At 46.1% G+C, this 11,758-nt stretch overlaps 1 protein-coding gene across 1 annotated transcript; it reads right to left on the bottom strand.

The window, feature by feature from the left end:
* Positions 1–2,223: 2,223 nt before the first annotated feature.
* EIF3L (eukaryotic translation initiation factor 3 subunit L) lies at positions 2,224–11,687 on the bottom strand. The gene is made up of 13 exons (XM_021554063.4): positions 11,617–11,687; positions 11,492–11,540; positions 11,202–11,412; positions 10,541–10,620; positions 10,225–10,286; positions 8,863–8,932; positions 8,107–8,180; positions 7,094–7,265; positions 6,677–6,831; positions 5,737–5,907; positions 4,254–4,751; positions 3,202–3,282; positions 2,224–2,460 (listed from the first exon to the last, which is right to left on the bottom strand). Exons 1-13 carry the CDS (start codon positions 11,647–11,649, stop codon positions 2,422–2,424), a joined length of 1,695 nt encoding a protein of 564 aa, XP_021409738.1. The 5' UTR covers positions 11,650–11,687; the 3' UTR covers positions 2,224–2,421.
* Positions 11,688–11,758: the final 71 nt, after the last annotated feature.

Raw genomic sequence — 11,758 nt, 5'->3', positions numbered from 1 at the left:
AATTTTCTGTTTTGAACAATCTCCCGCTCAGTGTCCTAGATAAACTGTGTCATAAATAACAAGGAAAACTACTCTGTAGCAAAAAAGGAAATGAAACATTGTGTTGCTTTTGTAATGACTGAGCTGGCTACGCAGCATCCCCCCCCCAAGCCTTCCCCCCATCTGCCTGACAGTGTCTTCCTGATGTATCCTAAGGGACAGCAGGAGGAGGGAGGTTTTCTTGAATTTTCCACGTTTCATAATTATACTGATCCCTTCACAACTGTAGGTCACAGACACACACACAGAGTACGTGATCCTGCATTGTGGTTCCCTCTGACAAAACCATTTTGCCCAGAACCACTTCCACTCACCAAACCCTGCCGCAACAGGCAAGGCTCGAGCTCTAGCCACCCCCACCTCCCTCCGGAGCGCCTTCCCAGCACCAGTGGGGCTCTGTTGATGCTGCTGAACACTCTGCATTCCTCCAGCTTCAGCCAGTGCCAGGCACCGCAGCTCGCTGAGCCCATCTTTCCACCCAGTGAGAGCTGCAATCCTCCTGGCTTTGTTCCACCAAGTGCCAGTCCTGCTCAGTTAACCTTCGGCAGTCCCTCAGAGAAGGCGCAGAGCCTGGGAGATTAGTGGATGGTCTCTGTGTATCCTTTGGAAGCTGCTCTGGCAGATGAAAACAAAGCAGCAGCATATTCACAGACGTGACAACAGCCTGTAACCACTGGAGTGTTTAAGATGATACAGATATGCATTAAAAATTTTGACATGCCAACCAGATATTAAAATCCCAGCAACACACTCAATTCCTTTGCTGTGCTATGAACTAGAACTGGTCATGGAGATACCTGCCAGGGTTCTCAGGTTGAGTATCACATAGACCTGAGCACTTCCTGGGAAAGATTTAGGCTTTGGTTAGTAAGAAAGTAGGACAGTTGCTGTTGACAAGTATGCTCACTGTGCTGCTGTTGGCAAATACACAGAAGGAAAAGTGACAGCCCTAAAATCAAAAAGGAGCAGATTCTGCTTGATATGAACACAGCTCCCCACGGGCTGCTGCAATGCAGTGGTATCTCAGCCCTTTAATTTCTTCATGATATGGTTGCATCAAACCCTCCAGAACTGGACACAGTAAGCTCCTAGAATTCATAACACCAACACCAGCAGCTAGAAGGTCAACAGGAATTGCCCTTTTAATCTCACTGTGCTGCCTGTACCCTGTTGGCCTAAGTTACTTTGTGATGGGAAACAGAGTTTACTTTTGAGCAGTATCTAGGACACTGGAAACCTGACCCTCATTCAAACAGAGAATATAATCCAACAAAGGCTAATTATTCCCTTTGTTTAAAGGGTATCAAACATAGAGCCAGACTGGACAGCTAGGACACCTCTCTCAGTGGAAAGGAATGAGAGGGAGAGGTACGAAGAGGCAGATGGTGCATCTGAAACACACTTTGTGTAGCTTTCTATTACACGTGCATGTTTTCCTCTTGCACCTGTTTCTACCACTCAAACACCAAACTATTTAAAGATGGCAAAAGGGAGAGAGGGTGTGGAAAGATGCGATTCATTCTTTGCATTCTCTTCCCCAACACTTGCAGATCCTTGATTCCCTTTTATGTGACTCGTTTTCAACTTTTTTTTCCCCTTCTTTCAAGGCACTACAAATTTGCGGCTGGAGAGGAGGGAAAATTTGCATTTAAAGGGTTTTAATAAATTAAAGGCCCTCGGGGAGTTTCCCAGAGAAACTGAACTCAATTAAATTAAGGGCCAGGTCTCCGGCATCACTTCTGCTGAAATAAAACACAACCTCCAGCAAGGACATATCATCAGATGACTAGTTAATATTGGTTCAATGTTTACAAAAATTCTCTCCTCTCCTTTAAAAACATAACAACCCACTTTGGAGCATTTCTACTCCATAGCAACTAAAATAAAATAGAGGGGAGGAAAGGCAAAAATGCAACCTTCTAAGAACATAACTACAACTCAGGTCTATTCACTGCATGGGGTAAAAGCTAAAGGAGTAGCATTATCTTACATCTCTTTCCATAATCCTGTGAAGACACTAATTTTGTTCCTGTCAATCAGTTCTGCAGCCTTCCCCTATTGTTCTGCTCCCTATTGTTACCTGCAACATGGACCAACAATGGCACAAACAAACAGCAGCTGCCCATGTCTCCAGATGCAGTTATATTCTTCCACAGAGGAAAAAGAAATGAGTACAAATGCTCATCAGGAAAATTCCACTAATTTATTAGATGTCTTGTCCTTCGTAGAACAGTTTGAGCCAAACAAGTCTGCATATTTAAATACAAAATATCTTCTGAATCACAGGAGATTCCAGAAATGCCAGAACTCCTAGCTCTCCTCCCTCAACACAGAATAATCTCTCCCACCCACTTCTCTGCCCAGGCCTGCACTGCATCCACATTAGGGTCTCTGGCCCATCTTCTTCAATGTTCGGTTCAGCTGTAATTAGAGAAAGCAAAGGTCAAAAAATACACAGTGATTGATACAAACTGCTGCTTTCCCTCAGCAGACCTTATCCAATGCCTCTTAACTCCTTCCTCTCCAAATCTCTGACGAGAGCTCTTGAGCCAATACAGAATGTCAAGCAGAAGGGGAATAAGTAGAACTCTCCTCTCCAAGACAGCAGAGGAAGATGTGGAGAGAAGAGAGGATATAAACTTGTAGCAGCGGTATCACAACCCTGTATTAAGTCTCCAAATCTCACAATTTTGCCCTCTGAGTTTCCAGTGCAGAACAACCTCCCTTGGGAGAGAGTGAAGCAGTGACAGAATGTCACCTCCTGGCCAAACTCAATGCTGAAGCCCATCTATGCTCCAGAAATCGGAGGTCATTTTCTAGAGCCATAGTTATGAAGTTAGAGATATGATTTTGGTTGTGCTACTGACAGGGACACCACATTTATCTAGAGACAAAGGAATAAGCATCCCTGGACAGTAAAACTCCTCCTTTTCCACTGTGGCTCAACTGAGCACTTCTCACAAAAACATACCATTTCTCAAAGGCCAGCAGCTGCTGCTTAGAACACCTGCCTTTGCCCAGTGCCTTGCAGAGCCAGGCCTAAGTCCAGCATAGAATTACACAGCTGTCTCTCACACAAGTGTGGACCTTTCAGGGCCTGCACAGCCCAATGACTGCCACATGTTTCTATAGAGCTACACAGCTCTCCTGCCCAGGCCTCACCTCCTCAAACTTGTGGATCTGGCGGATGAAGAAGTCCCCGTAGCGCCGAGCGACCTTTGTGTCTGCAATATGGATCATGTCCTGGAAAAGAGAACAGGATGAGATTAGGAAAAGGACTGTGCTACTAGCAGGGAGACAGCAAGAACTGCCAAATATAAGGATCAGCCTAAGGAGCTTCACCCCAGACATGGTTCAGCACTACACATATCTAACCTGTGCTAGTTCCACCGCACCCATCCATTCTCCCTGGGCTGCCTTCCCTCATACCTTTGTCTGGGATGGGTCCCCCGTTCAGGTTGTATTCGCTTCCCACATTCTTATACACTCTGGTTTTGTCCTCTTTGCAGCAGTTTGACAGTTCCAACCCCAGTTCATGCTTCCCTCTTTTCAGTCTTGCTATATGCCATGACAGCTGGGCTGAGACACGGCATGAAACCTTGCAAGAAGAGATCTGCTACAAGGACCAAGAACACAGGGTAACCTGGTCTCCTCCCTAGCAAGAAACCTAATGGTTCCTGCTGTCTTCCTAGACTACAGTCCTACAAGACTCTTTGCTATGCTTCCTGCTGCTGGAACTCCAAGGCAGATGGTGATAGCTCCACAGTCTGTGTTTAGATTCCTCCTAGAGTAGCCACAACTAAATGCTACTCCAGTGCAGAGCAGACCTGTAACATGACCAAGCAGTACCTCTGCTTTGTCTAACAAAGAAGAGATGTGGGGGACACCTACAAGGACAATCCCATCTGACACACAAGCAGCAGCACTATCTGTCACTCAATTATCACCACCCAGAACACTGACAAGCAGCTCCCTCCGTCCTGGGGAAGTGTTTGTTTTCTAAGTATGTTGACTGACAAAGCTGCCTATGATATTCCATCACTCTTCTTCCACTGACACTCTTTTTATGCAGGGCTAGAACTTCATTGTGGGCAGGCAAGCCCTATAAATGGCAAAGGAGGAAGGAATGTCTCCCACAGAACAGAACTAGGTGCTGCCAATTCTAGAATTTCATGGGTGAAAGAATTTCCCAGCCAGCAAGTGGTCATACCAACCTTGTCAATATAGAAGTCAACCTCAGAGGCAGACTGGAACTCTCCATCCAGGGCAGATATGCCACTGGTCCATACCAGATTCTTCATCTTGTGCTTGAAGACGAGCAGCTGGATACGGAACTCCTGCTCTGTGAGGTCTAAGAAGCCGGCCAGCTTCGCCACAGGCATGGTGGTGTAGAGCTTGAGGAAGCTACGGATGGTTGAGAGCTGGGCCTGCTGCTGAACTTCATCAGCAAAGACCTTGAGCTGCTGCAGGAAGGGCTCCTTGTGGTAGTTGGGGTGCACATTGTCATAATTGGGCACCACAGGGGAGAGGAACTTGGGGCAAGCGTAACTGAAGAGCTCCTCATAGACCTGCGCATCGCCCTTCTGCATGCGCAGCATCTTGTCCCCGTACTTCTCGCGCAGCTGCAGGTGGATGCTCTCGTCTATGCGCATGGGGTACATGGTGAGGGCGATGGCCAGCAGCGCATGCATCTGCTCATTCTGCTTGTTGATCTGAGACAGAGAAGAGACCCTGTCAGCACCACCGTGTGCTAAGGCTTTAGGGTGCCCGAGGGAGCTGGCAGCTGTAAAGGAAGATCCTTTACACAAAGCACTGATGGTCCTAATGCTCAAGGGGGACCACGCAAAGAAGGAATACCTCTGGGCAAAGCAAACGGATGAACCAGACATCAATGTTCTTAGAAATAAAAGAGAGGGTGGGCAAGAGGAAGGTACAGAGTAAATGCATCCACAGCAGCACAGAACCCAGAGGGCCAGAAGTGTGTTTGACTGTTTTGGTACAAGAACATGCAGAGAAGGGAAGGCATATAGTTTAACAACCATCTCCTGGCAAGGGACAGTTGTCAGTGAAGAGAAGACTGAGAAAGAAGATTTATATGCCTGTGGGATGAAATGGACAGCTGTGTGGCTGAAACAGACACAACTAACTTTTTGAAGTGTCATGGAATTAAGACTGGCAGCATTTGGCTAAACAAAGAATTAGGAACTAATCGTAAGGATAAAAATGAGACAGCAGGTGAAACAGGCACCAAAATCAGGAGGTAAGACAGCTTTGGTAGAAAGAGAAAGGAGCTTTGTTACAGCCATGACTGTGGATAATTATCAGATAATAGAAATACATCTGACAAAGGCAGCAACCTGAAGTACAGCACTGGACTAGAAACAAAGGTGAGTCTGAAGGAGCATGGACAAGAGTATCATCAGCAGCTGATACACATTAACAACCCTGTCTAAAGCTAGAGTGCACATGGACCTGGGGCAACAGTATGGGGAACACCCAAAGTAACTAGTAACATAGCTAAGAGCAAACATTGCCATCCATGGCAAAGGAGTTCAGAGGATCCCCCAGTCACCATCACCAGCAAAGTCCAGGATAATAGTTGGACTACTAGACATAAGCTACCAGGTGATAGAGGAGGGACGGGAAAGAAGACAGTGGCTTTTTCTTTGGGGAAGTCTAGTCTATTCTATCTCTTACCATCTCATACTTGTAGGTTGTCCTCTGAAACATGCTCTTTGTCCTCTGGATGTAGAGGAGGATGTTGGCAAAGACACGGATAGCATCCTGGTAACGCCGCATCATAAGGTAAGCGAAGCCCACATAGTAATAGGTGGTCACCTGGCACTCAGGCACCCGGGAGTACATGCTCTGAGAAGGAAGGAGTAACATGCCATGTTAGGGGAAACAATCCACACCCCTTGTTAGCCACAATTCAGTCATCTCTGCTTTCACTCCCATCCCAAACACAGAAAGGAGAGGGTTAATTCAGGATACCTCACCTCCCACCCATCCCTGCAGCAGCTTCCTCACTGTTTTATTGGATCATCCCATTTCCTATGTTTTCCAGTTTCAGCTTCCTGCAAGGAGAGGACTCTTGCTCTGTGCCTAACATTGCTCTGCTCAGTTCCCTTTCCCCCTGTTTCACTCCACATCCTGTGCCAGACAGCACATATGCAGATCTGTGCCAAGCCCGGGCTCAAACCCATTGCAACTGAACTTTTATTAGCCACAAGCAGCACTCAATTCTAAGGCAAATACAGCCTAGGTGGGAGCGGGCATAGTGAGAACAGAAGTCAAAAATACAAGAAAGAGCCACTGGCAAAATTAAGAATGGTGTGTTCAGGTAGTTGCTACTGCACTACCACTTGTAGTTCCAGTATTCTCTGTAACACTGTGTTGCACAACTCAACAAACCTGCTAAAAAACTGGGCAATTGTGCTGCAACAGCATCAGGCATTATCATATGGCTTGATTTAATGCCAAAGCTCCAGCTGTGCTCAGCCACAAACTCCTGACAACTACAGCAGACACAAACAGTTCCTCAGCTGCAAGATTCAGCACAGCAATTTTTCACCAGCACGCTTCAACAGAGGCATTTGGAAGATTGCAAAAGAAGGGTTAAAACATGTTGCATTACCTTCTTGTTGAGCTCGATGTTCTCCAGCACCTTGATGGCTTGGTAGTAATCTCCCAGCAGAGAGTGCAGACGCAGCAGCCCAACCAAGCTGAAATAGCCCAGCATCTTGTACAGGGAGTGGCGCCCATATTCACCAGCCACACTTTCAGGGTCACCTAGGGGAAAAAAAGGAACCACAATGTCATCCTCCAAGGAAGCAAGCTACCCTCACAATACTTTTCTGTTTAAAACAAAGGGAGCAAGGCCAGAAATGTAATCACTGCTACTTCTCACTTAAGGCCAACAGAACCAGTTCCCAGCCAACCCATCCACTGATTATGGGTTTGATCCAGCTCCCAAACAAAGTTAAGCAACTTGGGTCAAATCAAAGCAAGGCAGCACAGACACCAATGCTGTTTGGCACCTCCCAAAGCTCACCTCCACTTGTATAGACCTCCAGCTGTCGGTTGATGTTGGATTTGTCAACTAGAGAGTGCAGCACATTAAGGACACTGTGGACATTCCAGATCTTGGGGTTGGAACGAAGGAAATCAATTTCCTCTTCAGACTTTTTGGCTGTTTTACAGCGGTACTGGCTGAAAGACTGGAACTACAGGGAAAAGCAGAGATTCAGTGATGACAGCTTGTCTGGAGATGCTCAGGTAAGTGGACTAAGCTTTCAACTTGCTCCTACAAATGCATTACAATAAACTACAAGTTGCATGGAAAAAGAAGTTTCATGTGAGATCACATGGAAATTAAAATGGCAGATTATACCACCTTTAAAGCATCTAAAAGAATTACACAGTATAGACAGAAAAGGCCAGGAGACAATTGAAGCAGAAAAGGATCTCTGAAACAACTAGGAAAGGCAATTAAACACAAATTTGCTGTCTCAACAGATAGAAAAGAGAACGACCAAATTACAATATGTGTTTGCATGCATGCATCTTTTCCCTTATATGTACACATCCTTTTTGTTCTCAAGATTGACAAGACAACACTTTCAGGCAGATCTATAATAAAAAGTTACAGAAAAGGGAATATATTCTTAGAAGAGAAAAATCAATAGCATTTGAGATCTGTACTGTTGTACTCTGAACAGTAAGTGGAAAAACATTTCTTAATGTCAAGACCTCAGACCACAGCTTATTTCAAATCAGATCATCAATCTCTCAGTGCACACATAAGGGCCGTACTAAGAAAGACAGAAATTTTGTTCTGAAAGACAAATAGGCACAAAAGCTCAGAACTCCCCAAAGAGCACCCTGTAACTTAAAAATCTGTACAACTTCTTCATCCACCTGGCAACACGAGAGTAACGGTGATCACCAAAGATTTTCAACTTGCAATGGTACCCTTGCTATGGAAATAATGGGAAGAAATGGAAAATTTATATAACTAATAAAGGAAAAGACACCCCAAAATGGCCCAGTTTTATAATCACATACCTGGTATATGAATTCATCAATGATATCCCAGAGCCACTGGTTGGGCAGTTCCAGAGGAGCAGGGCCATCAGCATCTGCAGGAGAACAGATGAGAGGGTTAACACCTTCAGCAAGAACACTGTCAGAACTGGAGGAATAGTCAAATTAAACAACACAAGAATTTCCTTGAAATGGGAGTGGGGCAGCAGATGAACGAAGCTTTCAGTAGGGCTGAGATGCAGCTTTGACTACCTCGACTGCCTTCACTTTCAAAGACTATGAACATGCACAGGGTTAATCTCTAGATTGTGACTGCTCAGCAGCATCAGCTCTCAGAAGCTGCACAGACTGCAGGGGTTTATCCCAACTGATCCATTCTCCACATGAGGCTTTGCAGGGAGTCACAAACACTAACATTTGGTCCAAGGGGAGTCAACAACAGTAAACAGTTATGAAGTTTTCCTTACTGTAAGTTTTCATTTTACTTTTTAATACAGATAGGTGAAGCAGTTCTCAGCAAGAAAGAAAGCTAAGTAAGTTTTATTCTTTACAGTATTTCAGAAAGCACTGGAAACTAATTCTGCTTTTTGTGGTTTTAAATTCATGGATTTAAATTGCTCTTCATTCAACTCAAACATGCAAAGAGCTTATATCTTTCCCTCTATTACTTATAAAGAAACATGTTGCTGTTCTTCTGACCCTTTGTCCAGCTCTGTCCTCTCCATTTGATCTTTCTCTCCAAAACTCACAAACCAGAAATTAATTGCAGCAACTCACTGAGAATGTAGTTGAAGAGATTGCAGTAATTGTAATAAGACTCAAATCTCTGCTCCAGCGTGGGCCCCCCCTGCAAAGAGAAGTCAGCAGAGTCTGCTTCAAATCAAGCAGGGCAGGAGGGAGTTCATGGGCAACAGCATAAGGACAGTCACAACAGTAGAGGGTCTGGTTCAGGAGTGCTGGAGCCAGTATTCAACCAGGACACCAACCAGCATCGCCCAGAAAACCTGTAATTGTAGCACTGCTGTCCCACAAAATAGGGATGGCTTTTCCTGTATAGGCAGATTCTCCCAGGATATCAAGCAGTCAAACATCCTGTGAATATTCTGCATTAACCTTCCCTGTTCCCCTCTGCTGTTCAGATTCAAGAACTTCACCATTCCTTCACCAGCTTTCCTTCCTTCTCTGCTCATGAGAAGCCTTAATAGATGAACAATTCTGTTTCTGGACATAATTTCTAGACACTTGACCTACTGGTTCTTGTTTCAGCTGGAGACACTGAGTCTGAAAACCACTAATGGCACAGCTTGAGAAACCAGTTTCTCCTGCTGAAGCTTGGCTTGGGCACACAGCAGGCTTTTAAAAGTGTCCATTTCTCCACCCTCTGGTCTACAATAAAACTGCAGTTATTACTTATGTACCCAAAAGTCATGCATCTGTTGAGACTTTTTCCTTTAAGAACCAAGTACTATGACTTTCTCATTGATTAAAGAGACTTAGAAATAGGCTTAGAAAAGACAAAGTTTGTTTCGTTTCACAGAGCACTATTCTTTTCATTTCCTTCTTCTCCATCCTTCATGGTATCCATGTTTCCCTTTTCACAAGGCACTCTGATCCCATATGAGGATTTTTATGACAAATAATGCACCTTCCTCTTGTGACACCCCTTCTCACTGCCTGCTCATTTGAAGAGGAAAAACAAAGAAACACACATAAGCAAAAAAAAAGGAAAATTCAGTTACCTTCCAACACCCCCTTATTCCCTAAGTCACTAACCATTACATTTGCTGTTAGAAACAAAGAGCCTCCTGAACACTCAGATCCAGTCTCCTGATTCATCTGAGCTACCACAGAAACCAGCACACTCATCACCACCAAGCCTGAAGAGACAGCTAATGAGCCTCAAACAGACAATCAAGTCTTTCTTGCTTTTCAGCAGTCAGTGAATCCTTACTAAACTACCAAAAGCAAAAATTTTAATCTTCCCTAAAATCAGTGTGACTTACAGCTCATGAACCCATCCAATCCTGCCTTGCAAAGGTTAGGGGACCACTGATACTGTAGGGCAGCAAGACTTGTCAAGTTTGCTGGCACAGAGAAGCCAGCAAGCAGCCCACAAGAAGACACAGGGCCAACACTCACGCTGACTTTGGCGTAGATGTGCCTGTAGTACAGCTCCTTGTATAGGATCAGGAAAACTGCATCTGGAAAAGACGACATAAGAGGACATTAGCAAGCCACAAGGCCTAGAAGCCTCCTGCCAGAACAACGAAAGGAAGCACAAAAAGACGCTTCACTCAAGTCTGACTTCTTGCCAGGCATCTGCTGAAAGAGCTGCCAGAGTGAACAAAGGCGACCGACTCAGGCAGCAACAACGCTGTGCACCTGATAACTCAGGGTCAGGAGAAATTCAGTTCCTTCTCTCTCTGACAACCCAACAGAAAGTGGAAAGACTCACCATTTCCAACCTGAGGAGCAATGGCCTCAGCCTCTGGCCATGGAGTGTTCTTAAAAAACCTTTCTGTCAGTTTTGTCCAGCTGAAAAACAGACACACATGAGGTATGAAAATCCACGTTTCACTCAGTATGACAGTGCTGGAGTCAGAGATGACAACAGAGAGAGGCCTTGGACTTGATGAAAGCTGAGCAGCACCACCAACCCCTGTTAGTAAATCCAATGTTGAAGCATACCATGAGAATCACAAGCTGAGCAGTAAGATTACAATTTATCTCCCAGGCATGAAACAGACATGTACGTCACTTCCACACTCCCTTTAAGTCAAGCTGCCCCAGCTACAAGCAGGAGTGGAAGCAACCGTTTGGAAGAGACACAAAAGCTGTACCTCAGGTTTTTGCAAACTGCCAGACTAACACCACTGAGAGCCCTCTTTGCAGCCTCCCTCCCTGTTAGGCCAGGGCTGACACTTCCCTTCAGACAAATCACAACTCGTCTATACTCACATTGGCCTAATGGGCTGGTAATACCAACGAATTTTTTTTCACAGTTACCAAACAAAACCCGTTTCAGAGAAAGCCCAAGTTCGGAACAGCACAGGTAGCAGCCTTCCCTTTTAACAGCATCACAAGTTAAAACAGTGATTTCCATCTGTTGGAAGTACCTGTTCTCATAAATGTCCTGGATCTCGTACACCTTCTGGTCAATAACATCACTGGAAACGCGGCTGGCCTGGAGCTCATACACCTTCTGGTCAATGAGATCTGACACCGTCTTGTGAAAATACTGAATGAAGTTTTTGATCACTTCGGGGATCACCTGGTAGGTCTGCTGTTCGTACTGGCGCTCGTAGGCCAGGTCTTGCTTGGGGTCTCCTGCGGAGAAGGAGGAGCAGTGAGGCAGCGCCGCACGGCCCGGCCGGGGCGCAGGCAGGCGCGGGGCGCTCACACTCACCCGTGTGCATGTCATAGTCGTTGGAGTAGGCGTAGGGGTCGTAGGCAGCCTGTGGGGAGAGGGCGGCAGTGAGTCCCCGCGAACCCGGCCCCGAGCCCCGCGCCCCCCAGGCCCGCGGCCCGCACCTCGGTGTCGTAGTCCTCCCCCGGGTAGGCCATGGCGGCGGCGCGGCGCGGACAGCGCTCCGGGCGGAAACGCGGGCCTGGCGCGGGGGCGGGGCGAAGGGCCGAGCGGAGCCCTTCTACTGGCCACAGCAAGTGCCTGTCT

Source organism: Lonchura striata, chromosome 1A, assembly GCF_050655825.1.
Source record: "Lonchura striata isolate lonStrDom1 chromosome 1A, ASM5065582v1, whole genome shotgun sequence".
Classification (NCBI taxonomy): domain Eukaryota; kingdom Metazoa; phylum Chordata; class Aves; order Passeriformes; family Estrildidae; genus Lonchura; species Lonchura striata.
This window is presented reverse-complemented; position numbering and strand designations above follow the sequence as displayed.

Coding starts and splice junctions, on each gene's coding strand:
- EIF3L (XM_021554063.4), bottom strand. CDS start 11,649: ATGGCCTACCCGGGGGAGGACTACGACACCGAG. Junction 10,621..11,201: donor CAGGACATTTATGAGAACAG/GTACTTCCAACA, acceptor TCTGTTTTTCAG/CTGGACAAAACTGACAGAAA. Junction 8,181..8,862: donor TCTCTTCAACTACATTCTCA/GTGAGTTGCTGC, acceptor GTTCTCCTGCAG/ATGCTGATGGCCCTGCTCCT.